This window comes from Eptesicus fuscus, chromosome 13, assembly GCF_027574615.1.
Source record: "Eptesicus fuscus isolate TK198812 chromosome 13, DD_ASM_mEF_20220401, whole genome shotgun sequence".
Lineage (NCBI taxonomy): Eukaryota > Metazoa > Chordata > Mammalia > Chiroptera > Vespertilionidae > Eptesicus > Eptesicus fuscus.
In genome coordinates, this window is record NC_072485.1 from 1,882,457 (window position 1) to 1,898,585 (window position 16,129).

General features: G+C 50.0%; 1 protein-coding gene and 1 pseudogene across 2 annotated transcripts in view; both read right to left on the reverse strand.

The window, feature by feature from the left end:
- Nucleotides 1-16,129, reverse strand: part of UBE4A (ubiquitination factor E4A) — a 57,487-nt gene extending 41,358 nt beyond the window's left edge. Inside the window, exons 1-2 of one of the 2 annotated variants that reach the window (XM_054725165.1) lie at nucleotides 16,080-16,129; nucleotides 3,314-3,475 (exon numbers count right to left, since the gene is read on the reverse strand). In XM_054725165.1, the coding sequence (XP_054581140.1) occupies nucleotides 3,314-3,434 (121 nt within the window). In that variant the 5' untranslated portion in view covers nucleotides 3,435-3,475; nucleotides 16,080-16,129. The other variant, XM_054725166.1, reaches the window with a different exon arrangement.
- On the reverse strand, nucleotides 626-1,551 carry LOC114234622 (cell cycle checkpoint protein RAD1-like; annotated as a pseudogene).

The window sequence follows — 16,129 nt, forward strand, 5'->3', positions numbered from 1 at the left end:
AAATAAATTCATATAATTCATATAATTATTCAGACTTGTTTGGTGATGCCTATTTCAGAAGGTTTGTGAGGAAATCATGGAGAAAAGCAACCATTTAGAGGCTACTGAATGCCTTTTTTTAAGGCATCCTCTCCCACCGTGGTTCTCACACTGGAGCATACATCAGCATTCCTGGGGCTCAGGGGAGGCTTGTTGGCCCACGTGCAGAGTTTCTGACAAGTTTCTAGGTGATGTTGATGGTGTTGGTTTGGACAAAACACTTTAAGAATCACTGCTTTAAGATATATTTTCAGAATTCAAACTAATAAGCAATGCCTTTGCTTTTACTAATAGTAAATAAATAAAAGAACATTTATATTTGGCTCCATCAAACTTTACATTTTCAGGCTTTTGGCATATCCTACTTGAATATATAATTTGTTCATCTTGGCTCATAATAATCCCCATGAGTTCCAAAGACAGAACCACAGGATAGCCCAGTATTGGGTAACCTGTGACTGCGTGACAACATTTACTGACAAAATACACAGTAACTTCAGGGTACAGGGCTCTTGCTCCTGTCTCGTCCACATCTCTTTCCTTTAGGAAACCCAGTACAAAATCATGAGAATAAGAACATGACCTATCATGGGTATAGACACAATGTCACAGTGCACTGCCATACTGAAGTCAGACTCAGGAACTTTGCCAGGCAGCAGGAATTCTCTACAAAACACACCTGTCCATCCTCATCTCTAATCACCTGCTGTAATGAGAGGAACCCTCGGTGACCTGCTGGAATAGATACCTTAACGACAGGACCAAAGCCTGTGCGGAAGGCTTCAGTAAGGAAATCTTGTGTCTGTTGACCTGGGTCTGATTACAGTTTAATGATTTCATCAGACCAGAATCTTTGGGATAGTCACGGTGGAAGCTTCCTGCATTCCCAAAAGCAAATAACCTGAAATAAGGCTTGTCGGGAGAGAGGGCGACCTGTAGGACCTCATTTGTCATATCCGATTTGGAAGATGCTCCACGGAGCCCCGACTGAGGATAATTTTATTACTGACATTGGTGCTGCAGAAATCCAGCCCGTTTCCTCAGGCTCCTGAGCACTGACTTTATGGCCGTCATCACTTCTCTTCCAGAAATAGCATCAAAGGGTAACCAGACCTCGGTACAAATCCGAAATGCAGTTAAATTCCCTGGCACACGACTTGATTCAAATATAGGTAAGCAGTCTAAAAGGACAGCTAAATTAATTAGAAAAGTAACAGGCTCTTCCTGAACTTTAAACTCTTGGAAATATTCCAGCCTGAATAAAAGCATTTGCTTACAGGCATTTTGCATTTTTCACTGTAACATTGATTCCATTTTTAGTAGTGAAGCACTTGGCATGTTCTTGGAAATGAATGCGCAGAGTCTCTGACTGGTAGGTTCGCTTGCTCTTGGGGTCCAGCTGATAGGGACTGAGCAAAAGGGGCCCTGGAGCCCTCCCATGGTCCCTCCCCTGCTGGCGAACCTCCCACGATCCTCCCCGGCCTTGATGGGGCCCCTCAGCCTGGCCTGCATCCTCTCGGAATCCGGGACCCCTCGGGGGATGTCGAAGAGTTGGTTTTGGCCCAATCCCGCAGGTGCATGAATTTGTGCACTGAGCCTCTAGTAAATAAATAAAAGTGAAGCTCAGTATATGAGGCAAAGGTTTGGACAGAGTGCTCACAGCTGGTGGAACTGGTTAGATGTGGTGGCCTGGTAAACTCAGTGCAAACAAAGATGATGAGGTGCCAGAATAGTAACAAAAGGGCATGCACCTGATTTGTCCCCACTGCCTGGTGCCCACAATGCTTCCAGCTCGAGCCAGCCTTATGTCCGTTTACAGTCAGAGGACACACGTCCATCCCTCTGCTCATATACTGTTAAGTTCTCTGAACTCCCAAGAGTGATAGGAGCTAAGAACTACTTAGCAAAATTTCCCTCAACCACATACTCATATATATTTTTTCTCGTTTCCTTATATTTTCCTGTTCCTCACTCTCCTTTCTCACCTACTACCTCCTAATGAAGGTTTCTCATTCCAAGCCCATATCCTAGGGTTTTGGGAGAGGTTTCAGAGGCTGAGACCCAGACCTGCCTCTTTCCAGCACATGAAAATGCCAGCAGTTAAGACGCACTGCCTGCTGTTTCTCTCCTGGTCTCTCTGGCAGCAAGTGGTTATAAACACACATACACAGGTCAGCATTACATTTACTTCTCCCTTGCTTCGACCCCCCTAACCCCCCCCCCCCCCGTCTACCATGCATCCGTCTTCCCTTACTTCTTTCCTATTCAATCCTAATCAGAGAGCATGGTTACAACCCAGCTACATATCCAAACACTTTTGAAATAAACAAAATAAAGGGAAATATAAACATTTCTCCTTTCCTAAAAAGAAACACACCACAACTCTTTGGGTGGTAACAGAGGGGAGCAATTTCTGGCTTGAAAGACTGTGGCCCTCTCTGAAGACGGATACGTTTGGAAACACACGCTGATTCTTTTGGACTGTCTCCTTACACGCAGAGGCGAGGCCTCATCTTAATGCTGGTTCCAGGTGAGCAAAACTGTTTTTCTGCCCAGTGAGCTGCTACCCTGGTTTTTCTCCCATGAAGGCTCAGGGTCCTGTTTTCTGGGGATCCAGAAAGCTGTAACAGTGACCCTCCATGGTGTGGAGGAAGCGTTTCACTGGAGGCAGACTGAAGTACGGGGCTTGAGAACAAATCTCATCTATTTGTCGAGAGGCCAAAACCTTTTATAATTTTCCCGTTTACACACCTGCTTTCTATAGTCGTGACTTGCTTTCCATACCTCTACCTAAAACTTTAGCTTTTATGTTAAAAAGATTTATTTAACTATCTTTTACCAGGCGACTTAAAAAATAAGACAACTTGATGTCTGCGGTCCTGATTGGCATCTGTTACTACAAAACCATCTTTTTCTGCAGGGGCAGGACAGGGAGGAAAGGGCCCCATCACAAAACAAATAAAAGCAAACAATCCCACGGACCCCAACTTATGCCCTAAACCAGTGGTTCTCAACCTTCCTAATGCTGCGACCCTTTAATACAGTTCCTCATGTTGTGGTGACCCCCAAACATAAAATTATTTTCGTTGCTACTTCATAACTGTAATTTTGCTACTGTTATGAATCGTAATGTAAATATCTGTGTTTTCCGATGGTCTTAGGCGACCCTGCTAGCGGTTGCGACCCACAGGTTGAGAACTGCTGCTGTAGAGCCTAAGACCATCGGATGGCAAACTTAACTTCCCCAGCTGCTGCTGTCGGCTCCTCCACTTACCAGATTGCTGCTTCAGCTGCTCCTTTTGGATTGCTGCAAACTGCTTGGCATCAGCCAGAGAGCCAAAAAGAGCAGCAAAGGGGTTACTTGAGATGTTGTTGTTATTCTCCTGGTCTGTCATTTCACTTTAAAGTGTCCTCCATGCAGACCTGGGGGGAAGGGCTATAGGAAGGAGAGGTGTTAGACACAGAAGGTCAGATAACAACAGTTGTAATATGCCCACAGCTGTTTCTTTTCCCATTTCTCAAATACAACACAGTTTAAATAAAAGGTTTTGGGTAAGACTATAAAATTACTGTTTCAAGATTCAAGATATTTTGGCAAAATGGTTACAAATCTACCAATTAGACAAGTTGGCCTCCTTTAGGGGTAGCTAAAACAAACAAACAAACAAACAAACAAACAAAACCTTACAAAATGTTCAGCTGGAAAGCATTTATCTGATGACATGGTTCCGTTTGTTATAACTTTAAAAAATAGGTAAAGTAGAAAGAAAAAGAGGGCACTCACCTACTAATTGTGAACAACAATGTGAGATTTAAAAGTAATACCACAAAGCCCTGGCCAGTGTGGCTCAGTGGACAGAGCGCCAGCCCTCACACCAATGGGTCTCAGGTTCAACTTGCATTCATAGCACATACCTGGGTTGCAGGTTCGATCCCCAGCCCCAGTAGGGGCTCCTTAGGGAGGCAACCAATTGATGTGTCTCTCTCACATTGATGTCTCTCTCTTTCTCTCCCATCCCTTCCTCCCTTCCACTCTCTCTGAAAATCAATAAAAAATATCCTTGGGTGAGGATAAAAAAAAAAAAGAAAAGATAAGAAGTAATACCACAAAAACTACAGATTCAATCTCTAGGCTGGCCAACCAGTTTTCAGTTACCATGAGCATAAGGTGGCACTTGCTCAGGCTACTGTGACTTTATGTAGTGGAGCTGGGAATTCCTCAGCCACATAGAAACGAAAGGTAAGCCCACCTAAATGTAAGACCTGGAACGACAAATCAGGACAAACCAGATTAGCAGCATGGTGTGGGTTTTACACACACACACACACACACACACACACACCTCTACCCCTAGGCTTAAAACTACTATTTCTTCCACTAAAAACTAAGTGATCTTTGATTAATCATATATATATATACATATATTTTTATATATATTTTTTTTTGTTAATCCTCACTGAGGATATTTTTTATTTTTCCATTGATTTTTAGAGTAAGTGGAAAGGAAGAAGGAACGAGGGGGCGATGGGGACATCGACTGATTGCCTCCTGAAGGTGCCTCTACCGACTGGGGTTGGGGATTAAACCTGCAACCCAGGTATGTGCCCTTGAATGGGAATCGAACCCAAGACTCTTTGGTGCGAGGGCTGACGCTCTCTCCACTGAACCACACTGGCCAGGGCTGATTGATTATTCTATATTTAACTTTCACTGTTTGTCCGATGGTTTAGAATACTGAAGGCACACAAATTCCTAACATGTAATATGTAGCAGACGGATGCCTCACAGGTATTTGTGGGCCCTGAGTCTGCACTTCCTCTCTTCTGATTCCATTTCCTCCTCAAGCCCCAGGGCACTTAGAGGCACAGTAGGATGAGCAGAGCCCCCTGAGGGGCGTTCTCCCATTTCTGACAATGTAAGGCCACAGCACAGAGATACAACCCAAAAGTGCGAAGAGGCGAAGGGTACAGATCGTGTGGGAGGATGCGGAAATGCTGTAACAGAGGCCTCAGCAGAAGTGAGGGAAGGGGTATCAGGAAGGAGAAAAAAAGAACATTTGGTCTACCTTTAATTTATCGAGTAAAGACTCCTTACTGAATCATATCAACAAAAGCTAATGCAAATCGGAGAAGCTACCCTTGTTTTTTGGAGGAAGAGAGACTACAATAACACTTGCATCTCATCAGTTGCTTCACGTTCCTCTGTGGCGTTTTCTGCACAAGAGCTAATGGCTAATTAGCTGTAATGACTTGGGCAGGCAGTCTGGTCTCCTCCCAGCGTGGTGCTGTGCTTGAGTGCTTTCAGGGACTGTTAGACGTTGCTGTATTTTATTTTTTGCTACATATAGTTTAGTTGAGCTTAATAATGCAAAAAATTAGCATATTTAGTGTTAAAATGAACAATAATCCTGGAGAGCACCTTCCCCCGTTTAACCTCTGCATACACTTAATTATTGCCTGCTTCCTGGAGGGCACCAGGAACCGCCTCACTGCCGCCTGCCTACCAGCCACCTCTCCCCTGAAGCACACCGAAGGCCCGAGCAGCGCACAAAGCACGGTGGGCGCTTGTTCTTTTCTGTCTCCAAACAGCCTCCTCCTTTTCCAGCACAGCATCCACTCTCCCCGCTCCGTCCCACTGCCACCCACGCCTTTAAAAGGGGACGGCCTCACCCACTAGCCTCAAGAAGGGGCATATGAACCTGGCCTGGCCAAAGTGATGGTTCAGGAGTGGACATGAGACCCCAGCAAGTCCTATCAGATTCAATAAACATTAGCTTCAGGCCTTTGGCTGAATCTACAGAAAAGGGAACTCTTTTTCCTGTTGAAGTTGCAAGGCTGGTTAAGATATAAACATGGAATTGCCATCTTTACACCATCTAGAATGACCCAACCTAAAACTAAGACAACATACCGGAAAACAGAAGTGGGAGGTGGAGTTTTCCCCCCGTGATAAAAGCCAGCAGAGCCCTGGCTCGCGAGCTACATGTGGCTCTTTGGCCCCTTGAGTGTTCTAACGCCGACTTCTGCACATGGGCCGCGAAGTTTCAATCGCACTGTACGTGCGCGCCCGCACATGGTATTTTGTGGACGAGCCACACTCAAAGGGCCAAAGAGCCGTGGCCTACCAGCCACCTCTCCCCTGAAGCACACCGACGGCCCGAGCAGCGCACAAAGCACGGTGGGCGCTTGTTCTTTTCTGTCTCCAAACAGCCTCCTCCTTTTCCAGCACAGCATCCACTCTCCCCGCTCCGTCCCACTGCCGTGGCTCTTTGGCCCTTTGAGTGTGGCTCGTCCACAAAATACCATGTGCGGGCGCGCACGTACAGTGCGATTGAAACTTCGCGGCCCATGTAGCAGAGCGTTGGCCTGTGGACCAAAGGGTAGTGGGTTTGACTCCTGGTCAAGGACACATATCTCGGTTGCAGATTGCCCGGCCCCGGTAGGGGTGTGTGCGTGCAGGAGGCAACCAATCAATGTGTCTCTGGTGTCGATGTTTCTCCCCGCCACCCCTCACGCCTTCCCTTCTACTCTCTAGAAATCAATGGAAAAAATATCCTCAGGTGAGGATTGAACAAAACAAAACCCAACAGGTTCCCCTCTATTGAATGGGCTTTTAGAGACACAACTGAAGAGGTCAGGTAGGTCCAAAGGAGATGCATCACCTGTACCATCTGTGCAGAAACAAGTGCAGCTGACCCTTAAGAACACGAGGTTGGGGCACCAATCCCCCATGCCAGTGGTCGGCAAACCGCGGCTTCCGAGCCACATGCGGCTCTTTGGCCCTTTGAGTGTGGCTCGTCCACAAAATACCATGTGCGGGCGCGCACGTACAGTGCGATTGAAACTTCGCGGCCCATGCGCAGAAGTCGGTTTTCAGCCTGGGCGAGTCTGTTTTGAAGAAGTGGCGTTAGAACACTCAAGGGGCCAAAGAGCCGCATGTGGCTCGCGAGCTGCGGTTTGCTGACCACTGCCCCATGCAATGGAAAACCACTTATTATAACCTTTCACTTAATTAATAGCCTACTGCTGACCAGAAGCCTAACATAAAAAGTCGATTAACATTAATATTTTGTATGTGGTATGTACTATATACTGTATTCCTACAATAAAGTAAGTTAGAGAGAAGAAACGTTACTAAGAAAATCGTAAGAAAGTACATTGACAGGGAGAAACCAAGATGGCGGCATAGGTTAAACACCTAACCTGCAGCCGGGCACAACAATTTCAAAGGCACAACTAGAGGTCAGAACGGACATCGTCCAGAACCACAGGAGAGCTGGCGGACTGAAATGCCCACAGCTGGGGGGAAGGAGAAGGCCACGGGGACAATCGGGGGAGCCGTAAAAGCCTGAGGTATGGAGAAACGGGCGGAGACACAAGCATGCGCGCCTGCGGGGAGGATGGAGCCGGAGAGGAAGGGGCGGCTGATGGCCTGGCCGGCGTTCACTGGCAGGAAGGAGATAAAGGCTCCGGATTGCGCTAAGCGCCGGCTCCGACTGCACTGAACCCCAGTTCCGGGCGAAACCCTGGGAAGCCAGGCGCACGCTGGGGGAATGACTTTGGGCTGTGGGGCGCAGGCACAGAGGAGCTGCGGCTCCAGACGCGCGCACTGGAAGGAGCGCAGAGGACGGACTTTTGCCTGCGCCACTGAACTGCCCTAGCGGGAAGGAGACAAGAGCTCCGGACCGTGCTGAACCCCAGTTCCGGGCGAAACCCTGGGAAGCCAGGTGCACGCTGGGGGAATGAATCTGGGCTGTGGGGCGGAGGCACAGAGGAGCGGCGGCTCCAGTCGCGCGCACTGGAAGGCGCGCAGAGGACGGACTTTTGCCTGCGCCACTGGGTGGCCCTGCTGGGAAGGAGACAGGGGCGCCAGACTGCGCTGAGACCCAGTTCCAACTACACTGAAACCCAGTTCCAGGCGAGAATCTGGGAGTCCAGATTCATTAGGGGAGGGACTGGACTGTTTGGCAGTGGGCGAAACTCCAAGGCGCGTTTCTCTCAGAGGTGTTTGCAAGGAATACAGAGGGACACAGACGCAGGAGCCTCATAGGGCGGGGCTGACAGGAAGCCAAGGTTGTAGGCTCCACCCTGTAGCTCCGCCCCAGCCAAGCTGAGCAGAAGCTTTTTCCTGCTGAGTGCCTCAGGTAGTGGCTGACCCACACTACATTGGAGACCCAGAAACGAGGGCATCTAGTGGTTGGTGTGAGATGACACCAGATTTCAACCACTCGCATAAGGGAGGCATTCTAGAGGCAGACTCAGTGAGCGCCAAGGCATTGCTGCATCAAGACCCGGCCCATAAACATGTCTCCTGCACAGCAACTCTTCCTATATAGACAAAGAGGGTCCTCACGGCCAATTGGCCTGGAGGACAATTCCTCCCAGTGTCACCAACAACAATCAAGACTTAACTGTACAAAGGAGGACCAAGATGGAGATATAGGGCGGCAGCCTGATCGTTGCCTACCACAACAATATTGAGACTACGACGGGAGAGCAGAGCAGACACCAGCCAGAACCACCGGGGGGCTGGCTGAGCAGATGCTCTACAACTAGAATAAAAGAGAGGGGTACGCGGGATGATGCTGATGCCGGTGACCCAAAGTCCACACTTTAAGAACTATGGCTCAGGCGACACAATGGCGGCCTGGAACGTGCTCGGCGCAGTTCCCCCGGCGGTTTCCGGCTGAGGGGACGGCTCCACTCGCTGCCGAGCACGGACAGACGAGCCCCTGGGAGACATGGGGTGGGAGACTCCGTGCTTGCTGACCTCCGAGTCCTTCAAGAATCTCAATGCCCCGAAGCGGCCAGGTGCGCACGCTCGGCGACCGGCCACCGCTGCAGACCCAAGGGCCGACGCAGCGACACCAGACCAGCCCGCCGCCGCGCACCGGGCACACCGAAGCCTCGCCGAGCCCGCCGCCCAACGAGTTCTGCGGCAGCCGCCCTGGAGCTCTGAGAAAATGACCGAAGGAATTGCTGAGAGGGAACTGACCAACAGGAATTGGGATCAAGAAGACGAAACCCCGCTGAGACCCGAGTCCAGGCGAGGCTGCGAGCCTCTGGGCTCAGGTGTGGTCACACGCCTCTGGGTCTAGGTGAGGCCTCACGCCCCTGGGTCTGGGTGAGGCCACGCGCCCCTGGGTCCAGGTGAAGCTGGATTCCGGGTTCGGGTGAGGCCATGTGCCCCTGGGTCCGGGTGAATCTGAACCCTGGGTCCGGGTGAGGCCGTGGGCCCCTGGATCCGGGTAAGGCTGGGTCCCGGGTCCGGGTGAGGCCATGTGCCCCTGGGTCCGGGTGAATCTGAACCCTGGGTCCGGGTGAGGCCGTGCGCCCCTGGATCCGGGTGAGACCACGCGACCAGGGGTCTGAGAGAGGTAACGTGCCCCTGGGTCCGGGTGAGGCCATGTGCCCCTGGGTCCGGGTGAAGCTGAACCCTGGGTCCGGGTGAGGCCGTGTGCCCCTGGATCCGGGTGAGGCTGGGTCCCGGGTCCGGGTGAGGCCACGCGCTCCTGGGTTTGGGTGAGGCCATGCGCCCCTGGATCCGGGTGAGGCCATGTGTCCCTGGATCCGGGTGAGGCCTCGTGCACCTAGGTCCGGGTGAGGCCAAGCGCCTCTGTGTCTGTGAGAGGCCACGCGCCCCCGGGTCCGGGTGAGGCCATGAGTCCCTGGATCCAGGTGAGGCCTCGTGCACCTAGGTCCAGGTGAGGCCACGTGCCCCTGGGTCTGGGAGAGGCCACGCACCCCTAGGTCCGGGCGAGACCATGTGTCCCTGGATCTGGGTGGGGCCTCGTGCACCTAGGCCCGGGTGGGGCCGCGTGCCCCTTGGTCTGGGGGAGGCCGGGCGTCCCTGGGTCCGGGTGAGACCGTGTGTCCCTGGATCCGGGTGAGGCCTTGTGCGCCTAGGCCCGGGTGAGGCCACGTGCCCCTGGGTCTGGGGGAGGCCAGGCGTCCCTGGGTCCGGGTGAGACCGTGTGTCCCTGGATCCGGGTGAGACCTCGTGCGCCTAGGCCCGGGTGAGGCCACGTGCCCCTGGGTCTGGGAGAGGCCAGGTGTCCCTGGGTCCGGGTGAGACCATGTGTCCCTGGACCTGGGTGAGGCCTCGTGCACCTAGGCCCGGGTGAGGCCACGTGCCCCTGGGTCTGGGAGAGGCCAAGCGTCCCTGGGTCCGGGTGAGACCATGTGTCCCTGGATCCGAGTGAGACCTCGTGCACCTAGGCCCGGGTGAGGCCACGTGCCCCTGGGTCTGGGAGAGGCCACGCACCCCTGGGTCCGGGCGAGACCATGTGTCCCTGGATCCGGGTGAGGCCTCGTGCACCTAGGCCCGGGTGAGGCCACGTGCCCCTGGGGCTGGGAGAGGCCAAGCGTCCCTGGGTCCGGGTGAGACCATGTGTCCCTGGATCCGGGTGAGGCCTCGTGCACCTAGGCCCGGGTGAGGCCACGTGCCCCTGGGTCTGGGAGAGGCCAAGCGTCCCTGGGTCCGGGTGAGACCATGTGTCCCTGGATCCGGGTGAGGCCTCATGCACCTAGGCCCGGGTGAGGTCACATGCCCCTGGGTCTGGAGGAGGCCAAGCGCGCCTGGGTCCGGGCGAGACCATGTGTCCCTGGATCCGGGTGAGGCCTCGTGCACCTAGGCCCGGGTGAGGCCACGTGCCCCTGGGTCTGGGAGAGGCCAAGCGTCCCTGGGTCCGGGTGAGACCATGTGTCCCTGGATCCGGGTGAGGCCTCGTGCACCTAGGCCCGGTGAGGCCACGTGCCCCTGGGTCTGGGAGAGGCCAAGCGTCCCTGGGTCCGGGTGAGACCATGCGTCCCTGGATCCGGGTGAGGCCTCGTGCACCTAGGCCCGGGTGAGGCCACGTGCCCCTGGGTCTGGGAGAGGCCAAGTGTCCCTGGGTCCGGGTGAGACCATGTGTCCCTGGATCTGGGTGAGGCCTCATGCACCTAGGCCCGGGTGAGGTCACGTGCCCCTGGGTCTGGAGGAGGCCAAGCGCGCCTGGGTCCGGGTGAGACCATGTGTCCCTGGATCCGGGTGAGGCCTCGTGCACCTAGGCCCGGGTGAGGCCACGTGCCCCTGGGTCTGGGAGAGGCCAAGCGTCCCTGGGTCCGGGTGAGACCATGTGTCCCTGGATCCAGGTGAGGCCTCGTGCACCGAGGCCCAGGTGAGGCCACGTGCCCCTGGGTCTGGGAGAGGCCTAGCGTCCCTGGGTCCGGGTGAGACCATGTGTCCCTAGATCCGGGTGAGGCCACGTGCCCCTTAGTCCGGGTGAAACCGTGCCCCTGGGTCCGGCCGAGACCAAACCAGAGGGAGTCGGACCTCCGTTACCACCATTTATCCACCATCCAGAGCTGAGGGGTCAGTGCTGACATGTACACATAAGGAACTGGTGGACATTGAAATTGGGTCTCAAAAGAACTGTTGGTCCAGAAAGAAACTCACTACAGACTGATTCATTTGCCTGTCAGCATAACTATTATTGCTCGTCTCACATTCAGTTCTCATAAGTATATATCTAGTGACATATGATCTCGCTCATCTAGGGGAAATGATGAACAACATAGACTGAGGAACAAGAACAGAACCAGAAGCAAGGAGGCATTGATCGGACTATCGGGCCTCAGAGGGAGGATAGGGGAGGGTGGGGGGAGGGGGAGAGTTCAACCAAAGGACTTGTATGCATGCATATGAGCCTATCCAACGGTTAAGTTCAACAGGGGGTTGGGGCAGGTGTGCGGAGGGGGGGGATGGGAATGGCGGGATGAGGACAAATATGTGACACCTTAATCAATAAAGAAATTTAAAAAGAAAAAAAAAAATAAGAAAGTACATTGACAGTACTGCACGTATTTACTGGGAAAATCCACATGTAGGTGAACCAGCCAAGTTCAAACCTGTGTTGTTCAAGGGTCCACTGGAAGTTGAAAGAATATAGAACATATGACAGACAGGTTCTTAAGACTATCAAGAGAGATAAAGAGAATAAATGGAATTATCTCTTCCTTTTTCAATATTATACAGTCACATCATATAAAGAAGCTAGCTTCTCATTATATTTTATCTATCTATATATTTTTAAAGAATAGTTAATTGATTTTTAGAGAGAGAGAAGGAAAGAGAAACATCAATGTGAGAGCACATGGAATGGCTGTCTCCTGCAGGCCCCCTACTCGGGATCATGTGCCCATGATCAGGAATCAAATTGGCCACCTCCTGGTGCACTGAACAATGCCCACCCAACTGAGCCACACCAGCCAGGGCACATTTTATCTATATTTTAAATAGGATTTATGACTTTCGACATTGTGTTCCTAATGCAGATCTTCTACTGCGCTACATTGTAAGCAACTGGAGTAGAGGTTCGTATGTGATTATTTTTTCTTCTGTGTCTGACATTATATATTACAATCACAAAATCCCAAATAAATACTTATTGACTGATTCAATATTACAAGTAATCAACTAGCAGCATCACAAACCTGCTTCCAGGTAAGGGTTTTACTATCTGCCTAGATCGCAGCATCACAAACCTGCTTCCAGGTAAGGGTTTTACTATCTGCCTAGATCGCAGCATCACAAACCTGCTTCCAGGTAAGGGTTTTACTTTCTGCCTGGATCGCAGTGGCAGATCAAGCCGGACATGGCTCTGTGGTATCTCCGCACGTGTAGAACAGAGGATGGAAACAAAGCTGCTGTCATCTCTGCTGCTTGTCTTTTTGAAAAACAAAAAGGTTTTTGTCTACCCCACTAACCTCATCTTTTTCACATTTACCTCAAGTCTGTGTATAAACTATTTTCATAGAAAAAGGGTTAATACCATATAACCACTTACAGAATTTTAAAGGAAAAGGGAGGACTGATCACTTGCTGAGAATCTTTGTGGAGATGACGGCTGAGATTCGTTCAGTGGTCTCACAAATGTAAAGAGCACCTAGATATCACCCACTCCCAGGAAGAGGTCTGATAAAACGGAACCTTGATATTTTGTTTTAAACTCAACGTCACTGGTAATTTAGAGTCTGCTACTTTCAACTGCCATAGAGATATGACACTATCCTGTTGTTAGCTGTAGGGATAGCACAACCACCAATCTTTAGAGCTTTTGGATTTGATTATTGTTTAATGTACTCCTTAAAAATATGTTTCACTCTGATATACTCACTAAAAGGATCTACATCTGTAATAGCTGTCTATCTCCAGCCTACAAAATCCTCTCACAGTCCCCTGATTCAATCTCTTGTTTAAAACAGTACTGCTAGCCTTCTTGTACACTAACAATGAAACTTCAGAAAAAGAAATGAAAAAATTCCTTTTGCAATTGTAACCAAAAGAATAAAATACCTAGAAATAAACTTAACAAAGAACATGAAAGACCTATATACTGAAAACTACAAAGTGAAACTAAAAGAGATTGAAAAAAGACAAAAAAATGGAAAAAATATTCCATGTTCATGGATTGGGAGAATCAAGACAGTTAAAATGGCCTTATTACCCAAAGCCATATACAGATTTAATGCATTCCTCATCAAAACCCCAATGCCACTCTTAAAAGATAGAGAATAAAAAAATCATCAGATTTGTATGGAACCACAAAGGACCCCAAATAGCCAAAGCAATCCTGAGAATAAAGAATGAAGCTGAAGGTATCACACCACCTGACTTCAAATTACAATACAGAGCTACGATGATCAAAACAGCATGGCAATGGCAGAGAAACAGACACTCAGATCAATGGAACAGAATAGAGAGCTCAGCTATAAAACCACATGTATATGCACAGATAATTTTCAACAAAGGAGCCAGAAACACACAATGGAGTAAAGATAGTCTATTCAATAAATGGTGCTGGGAAAACTGGATAGCCATATGCAAAAGAAAAACTGGATTACAGTTTGTTTCCATTAATTTTTGCACAAAAATTAATTCAAAATGGATCAAAAACCTAAATATAAGATCTGAAACAATAAATTACATAGAAGAAAGCATAGGTACTAAACTTATGGACCTTGGTCATAGAGAACATCTTATGAACTTGACTCCAAAGGCAAAAATAAATGAATGGGGCTATATCAAACTAAAAAGCTCTGCCCATCAAAAGAAACCAACAACAAAACAAAGACGTAGCCGGCCAAATGGGAGATGATATTGTCAAACAACAGCTCCAACAAAAGTTTAATCTCCAAAATATATAAAGAACTCATAAAACTCAACACCAAACAAACTAACGACCCAATCAAACAGTGGGCAGAGGACCTGAAAATACACCCCTCCCAAGAAGACATAAAAACAGCCAATAGATATATGAAAAGATGTTCCACCTCACTGGCAGTTAGGCAAATGCAAATCTAAACTACAATGAGATTCCACCTCACACCTGTTAGAGTGGCCATTATCAACAAGACAAGCAATAACAAGTGTTGGAGAGGTTGTGGAAAAAAGGGAACCCTCATTCACTGCTGGTGGGAATGCAGACTGGTGCAGCCGCTATGGAACGCAGTCTGGCGATTCCTCAAAAAATTAAGAACTGAGCTACCATATGACCCAGCCATCCCTCTCCTGGGTATGTACCCGAAAAACTCGAAATCTTGTATTCACAAAGATATATCTGCCCTATGTTCATTGCAGCACTATTCACAGTGGCCAAGACATGGAAACACCAACGTGCCCTGCGGTAGAAGACTGGATAAAGAAGACATGGCCCATACACACAGTGGAATACTCCTCAGCCATAAGAAAGGATGAAATAGAGTCATTTGCGATAACATGGACGGACCTTGAGAACATTATGCTAAGTGAAATGTCAGAAAAAGCTAAAAACCATATGATTTCATTCATGTGTGAGATATAAAACCAATTCGTGAACACAAACAGCAGTGTGGTGACTGCCAGAGGGAAAGGGGTGGGGGAAGGGCCCTCATATATGGGATGGAAGATGATTTGACTTTGGGTGGTGGGCACACAGGGCCATACACAGATCTTGTCATACAGAAACCCACACGTGAAACCTATATATCCTATTAAACAATGTCACCTCAATAAATTAAAAAAGAATCATAAGAAGAAAAGAAACAAAACTAGTACCGCTAATCTCTTAAGGGACATTATCAGCTTTCCAAGGGGAGGGTACACAATGCCTTAACATCAGACATTGTATTGCTTTTAAACAGAAATGTCTGGAGCACCTTGTGAAACTGGGGTGATAAAAATCAAGCTCTATTAAACCATAATCTGTAGGTCTCTGTCCTGATGAGTAATACACACATCAAACAAAAAGGAATTAAAAAACGTTTTCATTGTTGTCTGTTCCACCCAACACTCCTTTCAGGCCCCTCGAATAGGGCAATCGATCCTCCCAACACATCAGCACGCTAGAACATCAAGTAAAAAAGCAGACAGCCTTCCTAACCTGGTCCCATGTCCTCTCAGGAGGGCCCCCAGGGGGAGACCCTGCAGTCCCTGGCAACGAGTCTGAACACATCCTTCTCTGGGAGTGAAACTCTGGTCCCAAAGGGAAGACCCATCAAACGTAAGCTCCCGAGTTGCAGTTCCTCATTCTTAGAAGTGGCTCCGAAACCTGCTTCCGAGGGAGCAGTCTGGGTGGCGAACTGACACTTTGCTTACGAAACGTCAACACCTAACCACATGCTTTCAACTGGTCTGGGCAGCAGGACTCCTGCTGAATGCTATCTCCTCTGGCGTCTGGCTATCTGTTGTCCACTCTGTGTGCTGTTATCCCTCCGGGCTCCGTAAGGACTTGGCGGCCAGAGGGAGCCGCACCCACTCGGTGCACATTCTAGAGATAATGCACCCCGGCCTTTCCCAGGGAGGAATGGCCAAGAGTGGGAGCCATGCCAGAAGCTGGAGCATACCAGGGGTTCCCAAATCAGACAGGTCCAAGTTCCCGGAGAGGGTCGGTGGTCAGGGAAGCGCAGGGCAGGGAACCGGGTGGAGGCGAGCGTGCAGAGGCCGGAACTGGCGCTCGGCGGGGAGAACAAACCCGGTGCAGACTCCACGATCCCCTCCCCGCAAGCGAGGTGTCTCTTACCGGAGCCTGAAGGCCAGCAGCGACGACACGCGACAGTCCACTGGCCGGAG